Raw genomic sequence first — 27,978 nt, 5'->3', positions numbered from 1 at the left:
TATGGTTTAAATTTACATTGCCTGTGATATCCAAAAGACCCAAACTTAAAAATAAATTTAACGCATGGACTTAGGTTGGAAATATCCTTGGAACAACTGGCACAAAAAAGACAAAGCATGGTTTGGAAGCCACACTCTAGGGCAAGGCCACAAAGATGTCACCTTTGCTAAAGCTCTACCAGCATTAGCTCGCTGTCCAAAATTAAAAATACACAAGGGAACAAACCACCATGAGAGAGAGCAGAAATAGCAAACAGAATCAGATCCCAAGATTTTCATGTAATGAATAATTGGATAAAGACTATAAAGTGCATATATTTAAAATGATTAAAGAAATGAAAGATGGAAAAACAATATGAGAAAGGAACATAAATTATCAACATAAGGAGCAAACAGATCAAAGGATGCTAAGTTCTTGTAAGGGAGCATTAACAATAATTCACTTTATGTAAAATATGTATGTAAAAATAAAATGCATAACATCCAACCCTGTGGAGAAATAAAGAAGAAAAAAATAGGTCAATCAATACAAAAGAAGGCAGGAAATGAGAACAGCAACAACAACAAAGCCCCCAAAGCATAGAAAAGGCAGGGTAATTCGAAAGCAGATGGTAGAAATAAATTCAAATACATTAATAGTAAACAAAACTGTGAATGGACTAAACTCATGAGTTAAAAAGGAGAGACTGTCTGATTTAACCTTTTAAACTTTTCACTGAAGTATAATGTCCATTTCCTTTTACAAAGGAAAATGAATATAAGTGCACAACTTGCTGAATTAACACACACTGAACTCAACTGTGCAAACAGCACCAGGTCAAGAACTGGTTCCAGCTCCTCAGAAGCACCTCTCTCCTGCCCCTTTCAGTCACCTCCCTGCTCTCCCCCAAAAGGGTAACTGCTATCTTGACTCTAACAGCATAGATCATTTTTCCTTTTTATTCCAGATTAGATTAAAGATGTAAAGATGAAAGGTAAAACTTTTAGAAGACAATCTTTCTGATCCCATAGTTTGGAAAGACTTCTAAAGCACAAAGAACACAAAAAGGAAAAGTTTGATCAATTTGACCACATGAAAATAAAGTATTTTTTTCATCAAAACGCATCATAAAAACAATAGAAAGTCTAGTCACAAACAAGAGAAAATATTTGCAACTTGACATGTAAGTGCCAAAGGATCAGTATCCAGAATATAGAAAGAATTCCTACAAATCAATAAGAAAAAGATAAACTACCCATTGATTTGGAAAATAGACAAATATATTAACAGGTATTTCATCTGAGAGGAAATTTTAATAGCCAACAATATATCCAAAATGTTCAATATAAATGGTCACGTGGAAAATTCAAATTAAAACTACAACTACCAGATTGGGAGCAAATGAAATATACAGTATGGTGATTAAGAGCACAGACTCCAAATTCAGACGAGCCGGGTTGGTTCAAGCCCAGATCCACGTACCGGTTGTGTGCTGCCCTTGGGCAAGTTGCCGCACTTCTTTGGGCCTTGGTTTTCGCATTTATAAACTGAGGCTAACACTTCTTTCTACCTTATAGAATTATTGTGATAATTAAATTAGTTAATGTGTGTAAAGTATTAGAACAGAGCCTGGCATGTAGGAAGATCTATTTGTTAACTGTATCTAACGATTATGGTCATGGAATACCAAGGATTACGGTCAGTTTTGTTCACTACTGCATCTCTGGCACCTAGAACAGTGACTGGCACCTGGCAGGTCCTCAACAGCTTTTTGTTAAATAAATGAATGAATGAATGTCAAGTTTTGGCAAGGGTGTGGACCAGCGGGAACATTTACACACTGCTGGTGGGAGTATAAATTTGAACAACTTTGGAAAACAATTAACAGTATCCAGTAAAGCTAAAGACGGACATACTTTCTGCCCGGCAGGTCTCCTGGTGGATACTGTCTACTTAAATGCTTCATAAATGCATCAGGAGACCAGACAGGAATAGTCAAAGCGCCACTGTCTGTAACGGCAAAGAACTGGAAACAACTCAAATGTTCATCAACAACAAAATAGATAAATACATTTCCTCTTATTTCTACCATGTAGCAGGGAAAATGAATGAATCAGAACTATAGCAAAACAACACAGATGAGTCTTAAGAACAAAATATTGAGCAATGTATGCAACAGAGTTTCCTTTATATAAATTTGAAAAACATAAAAACCAAGTAACATATTGTTCAGAGATACTAAGATATGCAGCAAAGTATAAAGAAAAACAAGGCAATAAAGTACATACGATTTAGGATTGGGGTTATGGCAGAGGCAGGCTAAGGGGTGGGATCACAGGGGAGTGGAAAACAATTTTGAAATGCGGAGGTTGTGTTCTTCAACTGTATGGGGAATGTGCAGATGTAAGTTATATTATTTTCTTTTATATTTCACAGTAATAAGTATTCTATAATGTCTACTTAATATGTAACAAAAATAATTTTAATCAAGAATCTAAAGAAAATAAATAAAAATGGTTCAAGAAAGGGATAGGCTATTCATTAAACAGGAATTCCAGTTGGTCAATAAACATGAGAAATTGCTCAAACTCACTCTTATTCAGATTAGGTGTTTGTAAAGTTTTAGGGAAACAGATATTCCAATAAACTGCTCACGAGAAGGTAAGATGATAAACTCAAACAGATGGCAATTCTGTAGTATCTATTAAACTAATGATATGTAAACCTATGACCAGCAAATTTACTCCTCAATAGATTTGCAAAATAATACCGTTTTTGACAAACATACAAAATGTTTTCATGAGTATGTCTTTCCAGATAAAAACATGCCGTAGGGGTGGGGAAGGGAGGGACCAGGAGAAGTAGTCAAAGGGGACTCTATCATCTGTAATGTTTTCACTACTTTTTAAAGTATATTTATGTATTTCTTGTTTAATTATAATTAATTTTATAAAAGAAATACAATTAAAGCTGCATAGCAAAATTTGTGGGATGCAGCTAATTAGATGTAGAATTTAAATGAAATTAAAGCATTTATATCTTTTAATGTTTATATTAAAAACTATAAAAGACAAAGAATTAGGGTACCGGTTTAACAGGCAGAAAAGGAACAAGCAGAATAAATCCAAAGGATGCAAAATTAAGCAAAAATTAAAGATAAAAGCAGAAATAAAAGAAATGGAAAACAAATCTACAATGAGAGGATCAACAAAGCTGAAACCTGTTTCTTTGAAAAAATCAATAGACCATTTTGATAAGACAAACAGAAAAGGCAAAAATAAACAATATTAGAAAAGAAAAGGAAGATACAACTACAGGTGCTGTAGGGGTTAGAAAGATAAGAACATGTCACGCACAATTGATGCAAATAAATTTTAAAACTTAAATGAAATGGATAGTTTCCTAGGAACATACAACTTATCAAAACTATCTGAAGGGGGAAAATCTATATAGACCTATAATCATTAAAGATATTGAATCAGTAATTAAAAATCCATTCACCAAAAAACACAAGGCCCAGACTGTTTTATAGGTGAGTTCTATTTAACTTTCAAGAAATAGATAATTCCATTTTATGCAAACATTTCAAGAAAAAAAATAAAGGAGGAATGCTCCCAAAATCATTTCACAAAGCTTTCATAAAACTCCTGAAATCAAAACCAGTCCATGGCAGTAATAAAAATGAAAAGTATATGTCAGTTTTACTTATGAACATAGATGCAAAGCCTATGAACAAGATATTAGCAAGCCAAATTTATCAATGTAAAAAAAAAGTTTTTATAAGTGTGATTTACCCCAGTGACCAATGAAAAGAAAAACTTTATCTCAGTAGATAGAGAAAAGGCTTTGAAAAAGATTCAGTGCATATTAATTATAAAATTCTTGGCAAAGTATAGGAAGGAAGAACTTCCTTTATCTGATAAAGTGTATCTGGTAAAAACCCGTAGGAAACATCATACATGGCACTTGAGCCTTTAGAAGTGTAATTCCTTTTAAATCATTTAGGTATTCTCCTTTTGATGTCTGTTTTGGTTGTCTTCCATATTTTTTATGTTAAGCAGTGAATATCCCAATGTAAATCTTGTAAGAATTAACTCCAAAAAGTAGAATTGCTGGTTCAAGCTTTTACATCCTCTAAATTTTCAGTTTTTCCAAATTTCCGTGTAGGAAGATTGTACAAACTTACAGGGACACAAAGCAGTTCTTGAGAGCTTTCTTTTTATTCACTCAACAGATATTTATTGAGCATTATGATATACTGAGCTCTCTGCTGGGAGTTGGTGTTCCGCCACAAACACAACAGATGTGCTTGGCTCCCTTCTGGAGCTCACACATTAGTTTTGGGGTCATCTGTATAAAATTTCTTTAAGAAATTGACTTTTTATGACTTTACTCATTTTTCTAAGTATTCAGCTTTAATTTTCCAGAAGGCAAGTTCTAGAGTGTTCAGCATCTGAAGTGTAAGGGGTACAGGGAATGAGCTCTCTTTGAGTGGAGTAACTATGTTTTCCAGACCGAAAATAGAACCCATGGTGGAAAAGCACTTTTGTACTTATACGGCAAAAAGGGAACAAAGTATCTGAAAATAGGTCAGTCCCCAAAAATCTGAATGTATGATTTCCTCACCTATAGAAAGGAAGGAAGTGCCACGCACAGAGAGGCTGCAAGCACAGCACACAGACTACATCATCTCCCCTGTTTTGCCTTGAGCAGGCCCTGCAGTACTCCTGATATGGTCTGTAATTAAACTCAGAGACGCCGATAGAAGAGAACCCCTCAATACCATTTGTCACTCTCAATCAGCAACTCTAACTTCAAAAAATAATACAAAATTCAGTGCTGACAAGATAGTGAACTAGCATTAGCTTCTGGTTCCTTCCTCCCAAATCAAATTTGAGAAACTACATAATCGAGAGGAAACATGGAGCTGAGCAAGCAACAATGCTGTAAAGAACACCTGGAGAGGCCAGAGCTGTCTTAAGTGGTGTGGGGCATGGCCGCGCCTGGACAGCAGCCAGAAGCAGGAGTGGGAAGAGAGGTTCAGTTAGAAATTTTAACTTCTGCGTTCACCTCTTCCCCTCATTGTTTTGGGGTGATCCTCACCCATCCCATTGCCACAGCCTCACGCACCCATTTTGGTGTCTGGGGTAGCACCTGGCAAGAAAGAAGTTGATGAAGATGCGGATGACCAGTTGCCCTGCCCTTGGGCATCCTCGCCTCCATCTCCTGTGCCTCCAAACCCCCAGGCTGATGGAAGGCAACCTAGAGAGATTGCCTTTTCCCAGTGTTGCTTCTTTCTAAGGATTTAAGGGTGAGTCCTTGACAGAGGACTTGCCAGAGGAGTGAAGTCAACTCAGTTTTTGGGGGTGATGAAAAATTTGATGATCCTGAGGGCTTTCTCTGCTGTGGAGCTCATTCCTTCCCATCTCCTAAAAATCACTGAGGGGACACTCCAGCATGTTTCTAGGCCTTTCCCCTAGGACACTGACAGACAGGATTGACCTCAGGAATATATGAGCTCAGAGGCCAAAATAACCCAGTGACCAATGACTACAACCACTATAAAACAGAGATCAAATCTGGACATAGACCACACGAAGCAGTATTACTGGAACAGATAGACTAAGAACTTAAAATCGGCATAATTAGTGTCCTTAAAGAGATAAAGGAGAATATGAGTAACATAAAGCAGCTACAAGAAGCTGTAAAAAGAACCAAGCCGAAATACTAAATACAGAAAAACGTTAAAATAGAGAAGGAACAGATGCTCACTTTTATCCAACGCAAAATCAGAACTGGTCAATTAATGGAAAAGTCAGTTCAAGGAGTCATTAAAAACTAACACAATACCTCCAACATTTAATGGTCATTTACATAAATGTATATTCATTTGCCAATCTTTTGATCAAGAGTCAGTGCTTTTTCTTTGAATCTCAGAGTTCTAGGTTGTCTTTCTTGCATAAAGCACACCCAAAATGTATCGACCAGAATTTCCAGTTTCTATTTCTGTGTCTTTAGTTCAGAGCCAAGAATGAAAAGACATCAGCAAAGCAATGTAAGTGAAGAATCCTTCTATATTTAAATATGTATTTTTGCAACATTTTTTAGTTGTCCTGCTCACTACTAATCTAGTAGCATTTTCTAAGCAACTAATTTTTATTGTGTTTTCTACACACAGTTTTTTGAAAAAATAAACTCTTTATTTCATATTCACACATAATTAATCTGTATAGTTAAATTACAGAATTACAAATAGCAATTTAAAGCAGATATGAAGAGATTTTGGAACAAGTGGAATTGACTCTTGTTAAGCCTAAAGTATACGTGGTGGAGCAGAAGTGACTTGGGTACCCTGGAGAGTAACTCAGTGCCATCAGCGTTTGGTGGGCAGAGGACGTTGGTCGCTGTGCTTAGCAGAAGGAATGAGGGTTAAGCTAGAAAGTGGAGACTGATTAAGAGCTTCTAGTGCACATCTGCAGCAGAGTCTTTCCCTCTATATGTGAATACGATTTGGGTTGCATATAAACTTGTTTTGAGCATCATCAAAAATACACATATAGCCCAAGAGAACTTTCTGGGGGATCTTTGTGGGGTAACTTTGAAGTACGTAAATAGCGTGGAACAAAAATAAAATTGGCTCCAAACCACCAAAATAAGTTAAAGCTAAAGCTCTCATTTAAAGTTGATTTATGCATGCATGGTTTTTATGTGAAAATGTAACTGCCTTCCTTGGAAACAAAGAGAAATACATTCTTGCACTGTAATAATTCATAATTGTTGACATCTTACCTGTATTGTCAAGGGTGTGCAGTAGCTTCAGAGGGGGCTTTATAAATCTTGCTGAAAAAGAAAGCTCGACGAAGTTATTGGTGTAAAATAAGTTTTCTAGAGTTCAATATAAGCACTGACAATCTACGTGCACTACATTTTAACTGTCCATCACAAAAGAACAAGTCAAGCAAACTTAATTTTCATCAGTTAATGATTTATTGATATTCATGCCTTAATAAAAATCATTTGATAGCTGTGCTCCAATTGAATGGCATTATTCAAATGTCATATTTTGTGTTTCATTTTCATTGATTTCTCTGATTTATAAAGACTCTTTCACACTCTCCAATTTCTCACCACGCTCAGCAGAATCAATGTTCTACCCTAAGCTTCGCGCCTTCTATTGAATGCCTTTCCATAATCCACTCAATCATAGTTCAGAAAGTAAATTCAAAATCTTCTGCATAATAGTAATGATTTTTAACCCTTAGTTGTGGTTTTTTCTTGTCTTTGTCGGTCAAATCCATTAAATCTATAACCATCTGGAGAACAAAAAATTAAGAGTTTGACTATTACTGTTTGTAGATAGTATAAAGGTGAGTGTTATGTACAGGTATTAGACTTAAAATCATATTGAAATATACAAGAAAAAAACCTCTGTACCTCTTTACCTTCTAAATTATGAAATGTTTACCTCCATGTATTGTACAAAAGATGACCCAAAAGCTAGAAGAAAGTTGAGCAGAGAATTTGGTCAGGTTAAATAGCAAATCAGTTTAATTAGCCTTCAAATTCTCCTCCCTCAAAAATAGGAGATGGGTGAAGGGTAGTAAAAGACATTTTTCAGAAAAGTTCTGACTACTGTTGTATCAGCACAGTAGCACAGTAGAGTATTCAAAATTAGCTAATTTAGAAAGTTTTGAATATGATAAATGCACTAACATAAGTGGCAGTGTCTATTAGGAATGACATAACAGAAAGCAAAGAAGCTCTTGAAATTTTCAAGCTAGTGATACAACTAAGTGTTATTTCAAACACGTGCTCCAACTTCTAACTCTCAAATACAGGAAGCAAAGCCTTTTTGAATGACGACTAATTTGATTCTAGTGTTTTGCCTTTGTCCTGATATTCTAAGGCATTTCATTGTGCAATAGCTGATCATAAAACAACACTGAATAATGTCCTCAGTCCTAGGTATTTTAGTTTGCAACACTTTCATCAAGGAAATGGGATGACATGGAGGGGTCAAACACAGCTCGTGGTGTTTAGGGCTCAACGCTCTGTATGTTGCCGGTGGTAGATCGTCACGTAGAAAGAGCACATTGTTCTCGTAGTGGATGGAGCTGTATATCCTCAGCCATGCCGTGAGAGGTTTTCATTCAGATCACTAGCAAGGGCTGGGATACTGATATTTGACTCAGAGATCTAAAAAAATGACATCATTCGAAATCATCCCTTTTTGTATGTATTTATCAGACTCCCTCTCAGGAATGAATTTAGCATAGACTAATTACAGATAAAAAGACACACAAGATGAATAAGAAAGGAGATTAAGAATAGCTAAATGAAAAAAGTTAAAGAAATGGAATAGCAACCTTTAGAAATTTTGATAACTTGTGAATTTTTCTTACCAGTGCCTAATATTAATTTCAATGTTTCTCTCGGTTTACTCATTAAGAGATTTTTTGAAAGCCTGGTTTTAATTTCTGCACAGGTAATATATTGTTTCAACCAGTTAATTTTCTTCAGATAGTATTTATTGGCAAAACCACAGAGAAACTAATTATGTTATGCCATGAGTCATTTTTTTAAAGGCCAGTAGTGTTAGGTTTCCTGAGAAGATCCTTCTGGAGAATACTTATTTGAACATAATTCTGGGTACTGTGGCCGTCAGCCTTTGCAGCTAGTATTCTAGACTCAAGGCCCCACAGGCCAGCCACAAATTCCTAGCAAAATGTTTACTTTCAAGACCAAAAAGACGCAGAATGAAAAGTGACCATTGCTGCCTGACTGTAGAATTGCCCACTCTTACAACTCTTCTGATAGAAATTCCCTTTCTGCTGTTACAACAAGCAGTAGGGACTAAAATGAAACCCTATTTGACTTATTTTCTATGAACCAAAGAAGTAGAAGGAAGAGGAGCAGTTGGAAGTGACAGAGAACCAAATTTCAGTTGAACCCAAGAAGAATTTTCTAACAGTTATAGATGTTCAAAAATGCCATTTGCTTCCTTGGGAAATACTGAGTTTTCTGCCTTTGGCAATGTTCAATTACAAGGGCAGCCCCTTGACAAGGTGTTGGTGCAATCAAGCATTGGCTAGATGTCTGGACTTCATACATTACAAGGTGACAGTACCCTTGAAATCTTGAGATCCTATATTGGCAGGGGGGTGGGTGGCTTGTAAGTTCATCAAAGTAGATCTAAGGCTAATCTTACCTGAGACCAATATTTCTGATCAATATCATGATATTAAACACTTTATGAAGTTGCAGACTTGAGAGGCTTTTTTTTTTTTTTGGTGAGGCAGATGGGCCCTGAGCTAACATCTGTTGGCAATCTTCCCCTTTTTGCTTGAGGAAGATTGTCGCTGAGCTAACATCTGTGCCAATCTTCCTCTATTTTATATGTGGGGTGATGTCACAGCATGGCTTGATGAATGATGTGCAGGTCTGCGCCCGGAATCCAAACCTGTGAACCCTGGGCCGCCAAAGCAGAAAAGCAGAGCCCACAAACTTAACCACTGCACCACTGGGCCGACCCCTTGAGAGACAATTCTCTTTTTTATTTTTTAAAGATTTTGTTTTTTTCCTTTTTCTCCCCAAAGCCCCCCAGTACATAGTTGTATATTCTTAGTTGTGGGTTCTTCTAGTTGTGGCATGTGGGACGCCGCCTCAGCATGGCTGGACGAGTGGTGCCATGTCCGCGCCCAGGATTCGAACCGACGAAACACTGGGCCGCCTGCAGTGGAGCACGAGAACTCAACCACTCGGCCACGGGTCTGGCCCCAAGACAGTTCTTAACTTAAGAGTATATTAACTTAAATGCAACCTTAGAAAACCCTGTACTGACTTTTACTTTAACAGCTGAAAAAAAAAGGAAGAATCAAAATTGGAAAACCTCCAGAAATAAGAACACTATTATCAGTGTTTATTGGCTAAAGTAATTTAGCAAATTCATAGAAAATAATTTTCCCCTTAAGTTATAAGCTCAAGGATTTCAAGAAAATCTGGCTATAGTATTTACTCAGTTTCATGAAGCTCAATTCCTTGTAACTGTAACTACATTTATTTCCTATATTAACTTTACTTACTTAATGATGCCTATTCATCTTCCTAAAATGTGTTTTGTTGTGTTTTTATAGGCTGTGCTTTTGAAATTCTCACGCTTTTAAAAAGTCAAATTAGGCTTAAAAGAAGACAAGAAATTCAGGGAATGAGAGAGGGCTGGGTAGCAGCCGGGAGGCACAGGGAACTCCAGAATTCTCAAAGAAATGTGTGACAAAGCAGCAGGTCTCTGAACACCGAAGTGGTGCCCCCGCTCTCCTTCAGGGCCTGTCTAGGCCTAAACTTGAAGAATCTGATCTTGGATTTGGGGCCCACCTCCTGCAGGTGGGGCCGAGACAGAACATCAACACTTCAGAAAGTTCGTCTTATTTTAGTATATATATGTGTATATATATATGCATAATATATATATTATATATATAAAACTATACTATATAATCATCATCATGGTACTATAGGGCACAGTGCAAAGTCCAGAATTTCTCTGAGGGGAAAATGGGCTGGAAAGGGGATGACTGAGAAGGATATTTGTCTTCAAGTTACAAATGTGAGCCAGAGCTTTGTTTTCACTTTTGTTTTTAGGGGCAAGGGAGGATTGGGGGATCGGCTTGGGTGAGTGAGTGATAAGAGATATTGAGAGAGGATACGCATCCTCCACCTCAAGTCACTCCCCCAGTTCTCCTCCTGGTTGGGTAGAAAGGAATTTACCTCTTGGGTTTCTTTACTTGAAAAAAATGTGTCCAGAGTCACAGATATGTTCCTTACCAAGCCCTGAGTTGCTCTGATGATGAAACAAGAAGTATGTATGAAAATATGCTTTGGAAGCTCGAAAGTATTGCAAATATTCACCAATACTACTGTTAACAAACATGATGCTGCCGCTGAACCTGAATCTTGTGTAAAGGGCAGGCAGCCTCATCTGGTGGAAGAGTGGGTCTTGATGACTCAGGATGACTTGATTCTTCCCTTTCTTGTGTCTTATGTGGGCAAGTGCATTAATACCGCTTCCCAACTGTAAAATGGAAATAATATTACCCATTTGTGAGTTTGTCATCATCGCATAAATTGTTAAAATTCTTAAAAGTAAATAAAAGTCCTTGACACATCCCCAGCACAATTTAAGTCCTGAAAAAAATGAGTCCCATTAACATTATTACTATTTTGAAAGCAGTAATACTGATATTACAATGTCCTAAATCTAAAAGGATCTCAAAGGATTGCACTCGCTCCTGTACGTAACTGTAGATGTCCAGCTCTGTAGGGGAGGCTACACGCCCTGGATCATTTCTGTCCTAGTGGTAACGAGCACAGGTTTTGCTACAATTCCTCTCCTATGCTACCTCTAGAACCCATAGGAATTATTGGGCTCACCTTGAACAAATTTCCTCAGGACTTAGGACTCAGCAAATATTAGAATCCCAGGAGCAAAAGTTTATTATTTCAATAGAATATATTGTAATGTTTATTTGTAAATCCCCCAACACAGGAATAAAAGTTATACACTTATACTCCAGTTTGTTCAAAATAATTATAGATATACTCAATAGCATACAATAAATGAAATCTGAGATAACCTCTAAAGATAGCTCTCAGTTAGGAATCAAGACAAATTTTGTAAACAAAAAATTCACCCTGTGACAAAATTATGGAGAAAATAAAAGAATATTTTTAGTTCTTCCGTTTCTTTCACTTTTATTATAGTTTTGTAGGTTCTTTAACATCCCAGTTAAAATGAATTTCAGTGCGTTACTTAGACAAGTGGATGAAAATCAGTAGATTGTGTCAAACTATACTAAGCCAAATTAAAACCATGTTGAGGAAGTCATGTGAATTTAATTATGTTAGTCAAGCAGTGTATTGGGAACGGCTGTAATATTTCTCTACATGAACCATAGTAATATGGTAAATTTTCATTCTTTTACAAATAGGAGAAAAAATCAGTCAGAATGAATGATAACCATTTTATAAAATAGATATAACTTTTTACTTTCTAGTAAGTAGAATAAACAACTCAGACTAAAAAACATAGTATCTAATAAGTCTTTGGAGAACATGGTTTGCTGACCAGATTAAGTTGTTTAATTAACATATGAGTGGTTGCCATGAACTTTCAGTGTTTTTAAACACAGATTATCCTCTGATGCAGCTTAAATATTTCCCTGGTCTTCTTTCCACTATTAAGTTGCGCTTTTTTTCCTGAAGAAAAGCTTTACTAAGCAAAGATTGCTTGAAAGCTCGATCCTCTCCAAAGTCTCACAAACTGTGAATTAATGGGAAAAAAAATGTTGTTTACTGTACTGGATAAATAAAATTGAATCAAGTCGTTTTTCATTGACCGTGTGTGGGGAAGTAGATTTAAGGTTATTCATATTGAATACTGAATCAACTAGTTTGACATTGATTGTTGTTATTGTTATTAAGATTGGTTTGGGATGGAGTTTTTTTCTTTTTCTTTTTTTTCCCCAAAATTGACCAATAAGTCTATTCCCTCACTAATTGACTACTTCCGGCCAGACTCAGGCAATGAAGTTCTAATTGTCAAGTTGGTTGCTTCCGTCAGCCTGGTCTGACTGTAGATTCTCCTTTTGAAACACGTCTTCAGGAGATTTTTGCATGTGAAACAAAATTGAATTCACCCACACATTTTCATTAAATGCCCCAAGAAGGAAATTATTATGAAGGCTGTTCATTCAGAGGAATGTTATTACATGATATAAATAGCCAAAGGAGTTCTAATCAGTGCGCCTGCATTGCTAAGAAGAGAGCCTTTTTTAAAATGCTAACAACCATCTACAATTTAAAATAAATGAGTCTATCAGATTGTCAAAGGTTTTTAAAAATTGATAAAAGCTAATTTTGGTGAGAGTGTGGGGAAAAAGGCACCCTCTGTATCATTATTAGAGATGCAAATTGGTTTATTCTTTCTGAAGGGCAGACTGGTAGACTGGTAGTATGTTGAAAAAGAAAATTTATGTACACCCTTTAACAGAAGGAACCCACCTCTAGGAATTTTACCAAAGGAGTATTCATTCAGCTGGGGAGAAATCTTAATACAAGGATGCTCAGTACAACATTGTTTATAAGGGAATGATCTGGAAATAGCCAAATGTCTAAAAATGGATAACAGTGGGTACAGTAAAAGAAAATTTGGTAGGAAAATACCAAGGGATATTGTGGCACCATTAAAAATTGTTTAGGAGATTCAAACTTATTGCCATGGAAAGAGGTTTATAAAATATTATTGAGTTAATTAAAGTAAGTTATATGAAAAATGTGGTCAGATTAACGTGACATTCTGCATGTTGTCTGTGCATCTACAGATCTATGAATAAAGAGAGCACTGAGAAAGATGTTTCACAAAAAGATGAGTGCTTCTGTTGCTGTTGTTTGTATTTTTCTGCACTCAAAAACAATTTTTAAATAAAATAAGAAAAATGCTAGTAATAGGTAAGAATGTTTGATAACTCTGAAAATAGAAAGATGAAGCGTTGTTCCTCAAATAAGGCTAAAGGAAGAAAACATTTGGAAAATTTTTCATGCTAAAATTTTTGTTCTAATTTAATCTAATTCTTTAAATGATGAGAGTAACATAGTTTCATTGTAAAAAAAGTTAATACAAATGTTCATAAAATGAAGCGAAATTATGAGTGTATTTTTATATTAATATACTCAGATGAATTTATACATACACAAATGCATCATTTATTTCTTCAACTTACTTTTTAATATTTAACAATGGATCTTAGAAATTGCTGTATTTCAACACATATAGAACTCCATAAAATGTATCCTATGAATGTATTATAATCTATTTAGCCATTTCTTATATCATGGATATTTGTTTCCAGGTTTTTGCTAATAGAAACAATTATTATAAAATTTCCTGATTGAAAAATTATATACAAAATTATTGATAGTTTCTTGAATGCATTCATAGATGGGTTTTGGTTTCCATTTAACTTGATTCCTCTGGAATTTATTTGGATATAATGAGTGAGTTAGGAACCCATTTTTAGTTTGGGTTATTTTTTCCCAAATTAGCCAACTTTTTTTTTTAAAGACTGGCACCTGAGCTAACATCTGTTGCCAATCTTCTTTTTTTTTTTTCTTTTCTTTCTCCCCAAAGCCCCCCAGTACATAGTTGTACATTCTAGTTGTAGGCCCTTCTGGTTGTGCTATGTGGGACCCCGCCTCAGCATGGCCTGATGAGCTGTGCCATGTCCTCGCCCAGGATCCAAACTGGTGGAACCCCGGCCACCGAAGTGGAGCACATGAATTTAATCACTCAGCCGAGGGGCCAGCCCCCAAAGGTGTTTCTTGGAAACACTCATAAAATTGATAACTCTCTAAGGAGATTTATCAGGAAGAAAAGACACAAATTACCAATGTTAGAGGGGAAAGACATAACTACAAATACTGAGATATTGAAGATATTAACAATTGTCAAGCAGTAAATATGAAAATTTAGATGGAATGACAAACATAACTTATTAAAACTATGCAGAAATAAGTATAAAATCTGACTGATCCTATATCTATTCATTGTATCTGTAGTTAAAAATCTTCCTACAAAGAAAACTCCAAGCCCAAAATTCTTCTAAGCATTTAAGGAAGAGAACAGAAACTTGTTGTTTGAAACTTGAATAACTTTAACAATACAACCCAGTAAAGACTACACAAGAAAAGAGAATTAAAAGCCAGTCCTCCATGATATAGTCACAAAAACCCTAAACACAATATTAGCAAATTAAATCCAGTGGTGTATAAAAACGGATAATACATCATGACCAAGCAGGGTTTATTGCTGGAACACAAGACAGTTTTAACATTTGGAAATCAACTAATGTAATTAACTACATTAAGAGAATGAAAGAAAAAATGCCATATGATCATCTTAATAGGAGAAAAAAAGCATTTGATAAAAATCAATGCATTCTTGTTGGTTTTTTTTTTAATATCTGTTCCTAGTAGACTAGGAATAGAAAGTAACTTCTTTAATCTGTTAAAGAGTTCCTGTAAATTTAGTAGAGATGTATTGAAAGTTTTTCCTTTGAGACTGGAAATAAGACAAAGATACCCCTAACACCACTTCTACTCTGCACTGTGCTGGAGGTCTTAACAAGTGTAATGAGAAAAAGATGCAAAATGTATAATGACTAGAAAGAAAAGAACAAAACTATTTGAAAACAACATAATTGTGAAAATCCAAAAGAATCTACTGATAAACTATGAGAAGTATTAAATCAATTTAGTAAGGCCCTGAATGCAAGATCAATTTAAAAAATCAATTATATATGTGTATCTAGCTATAAACAATTAGAAAATGAAACTTGAAAAGTGTACCATTTACAATAGCAACAAAGAACATCAATATCTAGGAATAAAATTGACAAAAAAATGTGGAAAATCTTTATACCAAAATTACTGGGAGAAATTAAAGGAAACAAAACTAGTTGTAAGGATATATATGATGTTCATGGATTCAAAGTTTCAATACTATAACGATGTGCATTCTATCCAAATTATCTATAAATTCAATGCAATTCCAACTAAAATGCCAGTAGGTACTTTTTGTGGAAATTGCCAAGCTGCTTCCCAAATTCAAATGGCAATGTCAAGAGGCAAAAAGTGTGAATTTGAAAAACAGCAACAAAATCAAGTATTGGCAAATTGTGAAGCTACTAGAACTGCTGACGGGAATACAAACTGGAACGACCATTTTTGGAAAACTGATTGGCATTATGTCCCAAGAATTCTACAGAAATCCAAACATATTTATAGCAGCAAAATTCATCATAGCCCCAAACTGGAAACAACCCAAATGCCTATCAATAGTAGAATGAATAAATAAGTTGTGATATATTCGTATAATGAAAAACAAAATGAATGACTTCCGCATGCAACGACATGAAGAATCTCACAAACACAATGTTGACTAAAAGATGACAAATACAAAAGAGAACATGTTGTCCAATTCCATTCATATAAAACTGAAAAACAAGGAAAGCAAATTTGTGATGCTAGAAGTGCTAATAGTAGTCGCATTGGGGCATGAAGGTAAAACTGGGAAGGGAAACAGGAGGAATTCTGGGGTGCTGGGAATATCCCCTTTCTACTCCTAAATTTTAAATTATGATTCATACACTTTTCTGGGTGATTATGCTTCAATAAAAACATTTTTAAGCGTGCAAAAATAACCAGAAAAATTCTGAAGATGGAGTATGGGAACAGTCTAGATCCATGACATATTACAGTGTATTACGGATCTGCATCAATTGAAAAGAATGTGGTACTGGTGCAGGAATAGATGACAATAGGAACAAAGAACAGGTCTGAAAATGGACCTAAATGGAAAATGGAACCTTTGTACCATGTGTTTGTAAAGTTACTTGTAATTTTGGTCAGTGTTCGATTTCAATAAACTGAGTGACTAAACCAAGTTAAAAATCTGGGTATGCAAAGGAAGCAGATCTCTACAACAAATATTGAACAGGTCCCCATGGCAAATGCACAGGATAAAGTCGCATCACATCTCAACAACCAACAGGAAAAACCCAGACTTTCCCCATAGACTTTTCTTCTCCCTTTAAGGTGAGGTATAGATTAAAATTGGGTAGTGGTGGGCAGGAGTAACAGACTTTCTTGCCATCTGAAAAAGGTCAACAAGTTGACTGCACACCCTTTTGTTTATAATCTACATTTGGTCAGAAGAGGTATTTTGTTCTGTCTTTTTTTAAAGTGGGGCAGGACTATAAATGAGTATGTATCATTTTAAATGATAGACACCTAGCCTCAAATCGAAAAATGGTTTCTTGGTCTCTTTAATTCAAAAGTCCGAGGGTAGATTTTGCTTTGGGAGGGATTTGACACAAAAGGTGAAAACAGCGTCATCAAGGCGTGGCTTCTCTCTCCAACAGCCAGCCACCTCCCCCGTGACCACAGATGGCTAGCAGCAGCTCCCCAGCTGCACCTTTCTGATGTCTCATACAGTGAAAAGGTGGAGGTCTTTGTCCCAGCATTGTTTGCAAAGGCCTTGTTGTATTTCTTTGGCTCCTAGTGCGTCGCACCTATTTCTGAACCAACACTTTGGCTGAAGAAAGTCATTGATTTGAGTGATTTAGTCCTAAATCACATATTCCATGTCTGAGTTATGGAGGAGTCAACCCATGGGCTGAGAGTAGGGAAGGAGGTGGGCTCCAGAGGGAAATTGGGGTGTAGCCTCCAAGAAGAGGCTGAGTGGATCCTAGATGGCAAAATGTCACCTCTAGAGTAAAATATGCTTTGGATGGGTATGGGAGGAGAGGCCCTGTGAATTTAACCTTGGCATGCATTCATTAGCGTTAGAAACTGCATGGCTGCTATGGACTGAACGTTTGTGCCCTCCCCTGCAAGTTCATATATTGAAGCCCTAACCCCCAGTGTGATGGTATTTGGAGGTGGGGCCTTTGGGAGGGAATTAGGTGGTGAGGGAGGAACCCTCATGAATGGGATTAGTGCCTTTATAAAAAGAGACGCAAGAGAGATGATCTGTCTCTCCACCATGTGAGCATACAGCAAGTAGGCTGCTGTTTGCAGACCAGAAGAGGGTCCTCACCAGAACCCACTCAGCCAGCACCTTGATCTTGGACTTCCAGCCTCCAGAGCCATGAGAAATAAATTTCTGCTGTTTAAGCCACCCAGCCTATGGTATTTCATTATGGAAACCAGAGCAGATTAAGACAGTAGCCAAATTTCGCTTTTTGAAAAAGCAAACATATGATGAGGTAGAAAAGTGTTGCCCGTCCCCTGTATGTGCCCCCATGTTTTCAAGTTTTCCGTGGTTCTTTGGGTGTTTGTGTAGATGAGCTGGCCTAGAATGTAAAATGTGTGCTCAGGATAACTGGTGATCACTGCCACTGCAGAAAGACCATCTCGTACCAAAGGAGCTACGACTTTTTTAATCCTTTCTTACTGTTACTGGTTTAAAATAGTGTTTCCGACAAGGCTCTGCTTTTCTTTCTGTCAACTGTCAGTGAATAGGCATTGGGCATTATTTGTGGGGCTCTAAATACATTACATGAAAAAATAATGAGCCCTTAAAAAGTCAAGAGAAATGCCTCCCGGGACGTTCACCTACCATGGTGATTTATGTAGGTTTGGGAGTGAAGTTTCAGAAACTTCCAGATGAAAAGTCTGGAACATAAACTAAAGCCTCTTCCAACTCTGCCTTTGTTGTGGCCCCGGACACATTTCCCTCTCACTTCTAATCGGGAAGTTGGAGGACGTTTTTCATGTTCAACTTAAATTGTTTAGTTAATGGACTAAGAACAACTCTGGGAGCATCCCTCAGCATAGCATGTTATTACTCCATTCCTCTGACTGGATTTGATGTATCTATTGTGTTCTTGCTGCATAAGCTGATCCCTGGGATTAATCATTTTCTTTTCACCAGCTAGAATTGTAGACATTTAATGGATATACCTACATCAGTCAATTTAATGAGTCTCATTGTCTTAGGGTTTGAAATATACTGGTCATTCTGATGCTGAAATATAATCGACATTCATCCTTGTTCCCAGTTTCCAAGCTTTCCAGGTTTGTCCCTCCTGCCTGCCTGAGGAAAGTAATTTAACTAGAGCTTTTTTTTTCAATTTAGTTCTTCAGGGCCTAGGAAACCAAGTGCACCTGCTAGGTGATGTGCAGGTGGGGCCAAACGACCTTTGCATCGTTTACTCCAGTACACCTGGAGCAAATCACATAGCTTCGGTTTCTAGAACAGGAATTGTTCCATGGAGGATCCTGCTGGTTAATATTACCCAGGGGTATCTCTGGCAGCCTTGTGGTTGGAAAGGAGGATGGGATGTTGACATGGCTGTGGCATCTGTCACTGGGTAAAGAGCCAAGGGAGAGTCAGCTGGCCTGACAGGATAGGCAGGGGTCCCTGCGCCCTCCAGAGGCTGAAGACAAGGCCAAAGGGATGCCTTCCCAGATAAAGGAGGATCACCCAGTGACCAAATACAGTTACAAGATATTAAGTGGACTCAAACCTGAATCATAATTAATAACTTTTTGTTTCTGTTTTGTTTTCAGTTGTTTGAATTCATGAACTTCTTGGCTGAGAATGTCATCTTCTGTTACATGGGCCTGGCGCTGTTCACGTTCCAGAATCACATCTTTAATGCTTTGTTTATACTCGGGGCCTTTGTATCCTTTGAAATACAGAATATGGGGTGATGAGGGAAGAGAACAAACTACTGACTTTTACTGATTGTTCTGTTAAATTGTTAAAGTAATTTCCTCAGGTTTGCTGCAACGCTCAAATTCAAGGCTAATATGTGATTTCTAGTTAGCGGAGAAAAGCATCCTAGGAAATTGGAGCCTTTATTAAATGCTTATGGTTCAGGTAGGAGTTCGGAAAATATTGAGAGAAATAAAGGGGGAAAACTAAAGGAGAATGACATTTTTTGAATATTCAAAATATGTTTAACTAAATTATGAACTATTTACATAAAAATTATGTCAATCTACTCTGTATAAAGAAATATATTTAGTCTGCATTAGGGTGTATCAGAACACAGCCAGGATTATTAAGCTTTAGAAATGTTTTCATTACAAAATAGTAAAATCTGTTTTCCAGGGAGGACTTTGAAAACAGCGTGGACAGAGTAAAAATCAAATGAAATTAGCATGATGGATGGGCTTTGAATATCTTAAGCATTGTGCACATGTAAGATTATTTTAATAAGTTAGCCCCTTTCCTATAAGTAAGAGGACACATAAAATCGAGGCCTCACTTCCATGCAGAGGACTTTTCCAGCTCTAGGCCTGAGGTACAGGCATTCCCAGTGGCAATGGATGTCTGTCTGAAAGGCTACTGAGCCACTGAGGATGTCCCCAAGGACAGTCAGCAGCTGTTGACCTTCTTTTCACTTGGAAAATGGGCAGGTGCCCCCTCAGATCACAGGCACGTGATCTCAACGGCCGGGAGAGCTGAGCCCTCTCCGTTAGCCCTGTTCCCACAAGCACCTGCATTCGCCTCCTGCTCTCTTTTCACTGAGCTTTCAGCCAGACCCTCAAATTTCATCCAAAATCTGGATCTTAGAATCCTCCTCCCAAATCGCTTCATCGCATTTGAGGGCAAACTAGCATAGACAGCCTGTCAGGGAAGGAGTCCAAGACAGCAAAAGGGGAGAGATGACTACCACCAATATTTTCGTAGATTTTAACCAGTAAAGCTTGGATTTTAGTAAAATGCCTCTTAAAGCAGTAGTTGTATTATACATTTAGACAGGCAATTCCTCTTAAAATGAACTAAAAGAAAAAAATAAGTGAAGCTTGCTAGATAGAGGGAGTACAAACTGACGGGGAGTCAGACGGTAATCGTGAGCAGAAGCACATTTATCCTTCCGAAAGTGCTGCGCGAGAGGATGGCGCAGCAGCCGCCCAGTCCCCTCTGTTTACGCTTTGCAGCAGAATTGAGCGTAGTCAGTCATCAGCAACACAAATGCGATGAGAAAAGTTACAGTGATTGAAACGGCATTGGGTTAACAATTTTAACCCAACTATATATTCAAAGAAAGGCAGAGTTCTCTTATTATTTCTGGAAAGGCATTGACATTGAAAGATGAATTTTGGAAGCAAGTTGGACATACATGTACTGACATGTTTACTCCTGTTTTCTGGGTCATAATATAGAGAAACTTAAAGGCATAATATTTAAAGTTCAAGGACTTGTACCCTCATTGCAGCAACATTTTCCTCAATGTTTCCCTTGCTTATCTACAGCTGGCAATTTTTGTTGCCAGGGCCTGCAACATATATCCCCTCTCCTTCCTCCTGAATCTGGGCCGAAAACACAAGATCCCCTGGAACTTCCAGCACATGATGATGTTTTCAGGTATGTGAACTACATTTGTGTTAGTGCTGCCGGCTTCTCACATTTTCACAGTACGTGGAAAACCACAAGGAGACTTAGAGACCTTCTGGGGAAGCATAACTTCTCTTTACCCCATTGTACCCAGCACCATGCTGATACTCCCTGAGTTCTGAGCAACCGTGGGATTTCTCTTTCCAGAAGGAAAATGAAATTAAAGGGAATCTTGTTGGGATAGCCTCGAGGTACATCTGCCAGAAACTGACCTAGAGTAGGTATTGGACTCTCTTCTGACCTATTTCAGATCAGTGTTTCTATCAGGCGATTTGCGTGATCCTTTCACAAATTGCATACTTGAAGGTGAATAGTTTGCAAATGGTGCCATGCTCGTCCGTTGGAATCCCTTCTCCTTGGAATCCCTGTTCCCTCCCTGTGCAAAGCTCCAGGAACTTCTCACGGTCAATACAAAAGCAAATCATATCTAAGTATTCTCAGTTATTAGTGGAGAACACAAGTATTAACTGCACACTCACCAGGTGCTCAGAGCAGTTCTGGGCACGGGTGGATAAAACCAACAAGGTCCCTGCCCTCCAGAAGCTTGTGTTCTACTTGCTTCAGCCACACCTGAGGGCTCCTTTTTCCAGAAGAAAATAAACCAAATGAACTCCCTGACCCTGAATTACTCTGGGCATTGTGGTTTCTTTCTGTTCCATCAGTTTTCCTACCATCGCTGTCCTTATTTGGAGATCTTTCCCCTCACATGCCTGCTCTGAGTGTACACACTTACCTTACACTCAGAGGCAGTGCATTAGATACATGAGAGTAAGACAAACCAACAGAAACACTGCTCTCAGAATAGAGCAAACAAAATTTTGGGTATTCAATGGGATATGGAAGAAGTGAGAGAAACTATCATTTATTGAATATCTACTATCTGCCACTTACTACAGATCAATCCTATGGAGCAGATATTAACCCATTTTTTAGATCAAGAAACTGAGGTTCAGAATCCTAAAGAGATTAAGTGACTTGGCCAGGGACCAAAGCATTCCTGAATCCAGGTCTGTGACTCCACCTCAAATCCAACCCAGTTTTTCCAAATCCACATTCTTAGAACTAGTACTAGGAATAAAAGGCTTGTTTCACCTTCAGTTCCATTCTAGCCTGTGCCACCCAGTAAAAGGTGGCAGCTCCTGGGCTGAGAATGAGTAGTTTAACCAAGTAAGGGGAAATGGAGATCCAGAATCAAAAACTGCCCTTCTGTAGGCCTCTGACAGTGCTTGCCTCCATTTCCAGACGAGCTAGAGCGAGGGAGCATCATAAAGAGGTTCAGCAGGACTGACAGGCGATCTTTGACTTAGAACAGCGATGAACCTTGGCAATGAGTTGAATTCTATTAAGAGAAAGCAAAGGGCAAGTTGGATCACTTATAAATAGGAAGTCAGCATTGGGTTGCATTTTTGCAAAGCATTTCTGGGAGCTGGAAAGTACTTTTCCTTCTTTTCCGTCAAAACATCAGTAGTTTTACTCTGGAGAATAGTGGCTTATTTTTTAAACTTGCGTATTATATTTTAAACAATGCTTTATTTCACAAAGAGTACATTGAGGAAAGCGTAAGGTTTTAGACAGCCATGTTGGGATGTGAAGTGTCTGCCCAAATGGCCACCTGGCTTGATGGCTTCTCCGGAGTCTGGCACCATCTGTGTTTGCTTAGCTGTGGGATTAGAGCTGCATTAACAACTGAGGCCAGCAATACGGTGCGTATGGCCAGGGGGCATGAGGAGGCCCAGAATTTGGTAATATCTTTATGATATTCCAAAGCAGGGAGTCAGCAAACTGTGGCCTTTGAACCAAGTCTAGCCTGCGCCAATTTTGTGAATAAAGTTGGAACATGGCTACACCCGTTTGTTTACATATTGTCTGTGGCTGCTCTTACACTAAAAAGGCAGGGTTGAGTTGTTGGAACAGAAACTGTATAGTCCACAAAACCTAAAATATTTACTATTTGGCCCTGTTCTAAAGCATTTTCACCTTCTAGAAGGAACACAAAAACCCCATCATATTAGTGAGGTTGACATTATTAGTTTCATTTGGGGGAATGCCAATCAGCTAGTTCCTATCATTAAAAAGACCATCATGCTAGGGGCTGGCCCCGTGGCCGAGTGGTTAAGTTTGCGCGCTCTGCTGCAGGCGGCCCAGTGTTTCATTGGTTCGAATCCTGGGTGCGGACACGGCACTGCTCACTGAACCACGCTGAGGCAGCGTCCCACATGCCACAACTAGAAGGACCCACAATGAAGAATATACAACTATGTACTGGGGGCTTTGGGGAGAAAAAGGAAAAAAAATTAAAATCTTTAAAAAAAAAAAACAGACCATCATGCTAAATTTTCAGGATACCTACATACATTCGATTCTGACATCCAGAGAACAACATCCCTTATCTTCCATACTGAGCATTCATGTCATCTGCCAGACATTGAGCCAGTCACTGTCAGCAGTTCAGCAGCTTGACCTCAAGGATTTCAGTCATCTTGGGCCAAAGTGGGCTTGTTTTTATAGGTTTGACTGGATTTTTGTTTTGTTCACTTTTCTCATTGAAATGAATCTAACAACAAAGGGATTGGGTTACTTCCTTATATTTTTAATGCCATTTTTATTATGAAATAACAATATTGATGATAGTCTCCGGTATGATGGAAAGAACATTGGATTTTCCACTAAAAAGCTGTCTTCTTAGCTGTAAAATGAGGAGCTTGCAATCTTATATGATTACATAGGAGAATCATAGATGTTCAACTCAAAAGTCACTTTCCACCTAAGACCTTTCATGAGCAATGTTTAGAGACTCACAGCCAGGCCAAGGTAGGATAAGCATTATTGGTCTCTTTTTGCAAATTAAAAAAGAGAGACATGGAGAGGTTGGGTATCTTGCTCACAATCTCACAACGAATTAGAGATAATATTGAGACTTGAACCCAAGCCTCTTGACTTTGAATTTAGAGCCTTCTCACCCACATAACAATACTTCAGATTTACCCTCAAGGTCATGAAAACACAAGTTAAATCAAAACCATGCCCTTGTTAACCCAGGCCAATCCTAGCATGTCTAACAGGTCCCTCATGCAAACCCAACCCCCATCCAGTTCACAGCAAACCAACATCTGGGCCACACCCCTCCCAGCCAGCGGTTCAGGTTCTCCACTGCACCCACTGACCCCCATCACAGTGTGGGAAGGATCAGATGAGTTCACCACATGCAGGGCAGTATTTTTCTACAAGGGAACGCTCCAGACTCAGCTTTGTTTTCCTACATGAATTCTGATAAGCTGTACCACACTTGGGACCTAAAATTTTAAATGTATTTGGCAGGAAATAAAGAATTTAAAAGGCCAACTTAAGGTAACATAAGCCAGAGGAGGAGATGAGGAAGCAGATCAAATAACACCCTGTCTTGCCTTTTCTGGGTGTATGAGAAAAACACCTGCTGAAACCAGAAGAAAAAGCCAGTCCCTTTAAAGAATATTTGCTTTATAATATAGTCTAATGTTCTTGATTATGCCTGGAGGGGCTTTGGCCATCCACTAAGAAGGATGACCTCAGTAGATCCCTGGCGGAATCTAGTTGTCCATGCTTCACAATAAATTTAGATGGAGCCTTTCTCTACTTAGCTCAAAACGTGTTTCAGAGTCCTTCAGAGAAGGTAAACAATCATGACCCTCTATCTAAAATGGGAGTGTGAGTTTATTTACACATTCGCTCATGCACAGTCATCCAGCTGTTCATTCAGCAGACATTCATTGACACACTCTCTTAGGTAGGTATTTGGGTGAAAAAGACAAAGATGGGGGCCCTGCTTTTAAGAGGCTTGCAGCCTAAGAGCGAGAACTAGACTTTGGCCAAAGCTCAGTTCACTAAGACTGTGCACCTCAGGTGGTTCAAAGGTCAGTTGAATAAGAACCAGAACTTTCTATCTTAGTCAATTACACCTACCACTTGATCAATCCTTTTCCATCATCTTTGCTCTTCCTTTATGCAAGCCCTTTTGGCACTGGACAGAAGAGCTGCTGATGCCTTCCAGGCATAAGTGGATTCACTAGTAAAGTTAATGACACTTAAGCTTCAGGCTCCCTCACCTACAGGGGCCCCTTCTCGAATCCCAAGAGGAGCCCTAGCGGTGTGTTCTGATGGTGTATGAGGTTTGTAAAAGATATTTTTTGTATTATTTTTCTTAAAGAGGTCCCCCAAAATCTGTAAGTTTTTTAGGCCTCACAAAACCTGAATCAGACCTGTCTCCAAATCTGGATGCACCTGGGGGTGAAAGTTTGTGAAGGGACGCAGCTGCTTGGAACTCATCTCCAGGCAGTGAGCAGGCCTGGCCTGAGCACTGAATGAGTGCTGGGAGCTGGGCGGACAGCTCTGGTTCTTCAGTGTTTTTGAGTAAAGCTCGCATTGTTCACGGATGGCCCCACTGCCACCGCCCCCACCCTCTGCCCCTGCCTCCACCTTTTGCCTCTAAAACCAATTAAACTTAGTGAAGCAACTTTCAGGACCTGGATCGAATTTCTCACCTAGCGCAGACCCTACTCCATTCATTTTGTATGGACCGGTAATCTACACACACGAAGCCTTGGAACCTGAAAATGTGGGAGGGTCTTGAGGTCAGCAGTAGTGGTCTCTCTGTCTTCTCTGTCCTAAGAAGTTTTTAATAATGCAAATTCTGTTTTTGGTAGCTAGGTTGCAGTGAAGAGTCAATGGGAAGTTAGCCCTGAGACAGTTTTAAGACCTTCTTTAAATTCAAGGCCAGAGTTGGGAACTGCTCTGGTGTATCATGTGTCACCGGGCACAAAGGGCTTAAGAGGAACGCTGAGCTCCCCTGAAACAGCTTCTGTTGCTCTGAGCACAGCCCTGGTTAATGGCAGGAGGGAGCTGCCCCACCCCGGCTCTCAGTTCCCGTGAAAGCGAGGAGGCAGAGCTCTGTAGTTTAAATTCCAGGAGGAGATGTGCTCCGCACAAATGAGCTTTCCCATTGGTGTGGTGCATATTACAAAGATCAGGCCTCTTGTTTTAATTCAAACCCATGTGCTGCAATTTTTATTTAATTTAAAACTAAACAAGAGCCAGGAGTTGCTGGAAGGAGGAGAAATGCCAAGCCCAGTTGAGCCCTGGCAGCTTTCCTGAAATCACTGTGACTTGGGGACGGTGGCCTCCTGGGCTACAGAGCCTCTGTGCAGAGCGGCTGTGTGGATCTGGACACGAGGGAGCCCCAGAAGCACCTGGGTAGGTTGAAGGAGCCTGACGATATATCAGAGAATATGCTCCTCCAATTTGCCCATTTCTGCTGCACTTTGAAGAGACTTTGAAATGTCCTATCACATAAACTAGGAAGAGTTCTAACCAGGAAAATGTGAGCACAGTGTACAGATATGATGTAAAACGTCATCCATGGGCTCACACAGCCATCAAGACAACAGCACCCGGTGTCTCCAGGCTCTGCCGCTGATTTGATCATCCACTGCCACTCAGCACTCAGATAGCTGCCAGCACCAAAGGACTAAGAGAAAGACGTGGAAGAAAAACTTTAAGAAAATTTTTCCATTAGCATTCATTTTTTCTCCTCCATGGTGGAAAAAACTGCCCCAGAGGCAGCTCTCGGACCAAGCTTGCCTGGCTCCACCAGTGGGAGCTAAGCAACAATAATTTTAAGGAAAAGAGATCAACAAATAAAACCTTTTCTTTTTTAAATGAAAGAAAATATCTTTCACCTACTCACTTCTGGCTGAAAAACCTTTCCCTGATTGTTGATAGCAGTAAACATTGTTAACACTTCCTCAGAAGCAGCATTTGGATCTGAGAATATTTTTCAAACCTTTGCTTGCTTGTGTTTGGGGATTGTGTTTGTTTTCCAATTAAAAATGTGAGATCTCGTTAAAATCACTGGGACTTTTACATGAGCCAGGTGATTTGAGTGAAGAATCAGGTTGAACCTAACTTCAGCCTAGGAAAAAGGTTTCTTTAAACATATGTACAAGGGTTGTCTGAGAGACTGAGGCCCCTATGCAACAGGACTCTTTCCTTCTCTCTCCCCTTGTTGTTACTTCCAGAGAGAGAGCCAACCTACATGATGCCATCGTGCTGTTAAGCATTTCTTGCCAGGCCTACCTCTTCGCAGCCTCCTCACCCAGAGTCCAGTGTTCTCTCACCCTCCCATGCTACATACCCCTCCTGCCCTGGACACATCTTGTGCAATTAATTAGGCCACTATCTCTTCCTTACCAGGACAAGACCAATAATCCACTAAGGCAGCACAGGCTCAGCACTCTTTCTCTGTTAGAGGAGATGAACTTCCACCGAGCCCCCTTCTCTTTTACGTAGTACCCACTGTGGCCTGGGACGGGCATTAGTGAGCAAAGTGGCCAACTGGACTGTATCTTCTGAGGTCTTCAAATGGGACAGGGTTGACCAGCTTATGCAGAAAATGAGTCATGACAATGTTTTAACCAGGGTGTCAAGCAGTCACAGAAAAAGTCATCTGGAATAATGAATAACCATGAGCAGCACTCCTGTGACAAAGTGGACAGGCGTAGTAGGCCCGTATGAAGTGCAGATCCCCCTTAAGTTCTCACCGTTTCAAGCGCTGAGAAAGCCTATGTGATTATGATAAATTCACAACATCCAAGAACTAGCTCAGAACTGCGGCCAGCCCCGTAGAGTTGTATTATTAGGTCAAAACATTATCATTCTTCACTTAGCTGCAAAATAAATTGACAATAACAATTACTGGCTCTTCCATTTTTAAGCAGCAAATTAGGTTCTGCTATTTGGCACACCACGGTATTTTCTAAATAGGAGCTCCTGTTTCGGTGAAGTGCAGGGAGCCCGGGTTTGAGGCTGGCTGTGCTCCGTGGAGCAATGTGGTTAACCCTCTCCAGACCTTAGCTCCTTTGGCTGTAAAATGGGAACAGTAATATTTACCTTAGGTGGGCAATGTTGAAACCCAACTGGAAAGTGTACGTACAATGCCCAGCACAGGGACTGCCGCCCAGGAAACACGCAGTGGCTGGGGAGTTTCCATCACTTCCTTTAACCC

The 27,978-nt window shown here is 38.9% G+C and overlaps 1 protein-coding gene across 5 annotated transcripts in view; it reads left to right on the top strand.

Annotated features, from left to right (window-relative positions):
• SLC9A9 (solute carrier family 9 member A9) overlaps window positions 1–27,978 on the top strand; it is a 511,594-nt gene that overhangs the window by 288,926 nt on the left and 194,690 nt on the right. For all 5 annotated transcript variants that reach the window (XR_011527598.1, XR_011527597.1, XM_008507627.2 and 2 more), the window contains exons 10-11: window positions 19,106–19,219; window positions 20,801–20,912. Coding sequence is in view for 3 of the 5 variants with exons in the window: in XM_008507627.2 (XP_008505849.1) it covers window positions 19,106–19,219; window positions 20,801–20,912 (226 nt within the window). In the remaining 2 variants the exon portion in view is untranslated. The remainder of the gene's footprint in view (window positions 1–19,105; window positions 19,220–20,800; window positions 20,913–27,978) is intronic.

The sequence above is a fragment of the Equus przewalskii genome, chromosome 15, assembly GCF_037783145.1.
Source record: "Equus przewalskii isolate Varuska chromosome 15, EquPr2, whole genome shotgun sequence".
NCBI lineage: Eukaryota > Metazoa > Chordata > Mammalia > Perissodactyla > Equidae > Equus > Equus przewalskii.
The sequence above is the reverse complement of the archived record's forward strand: the minus strand, read 5'-3'. Positions and strand labels throughout refer to the sequence as shown.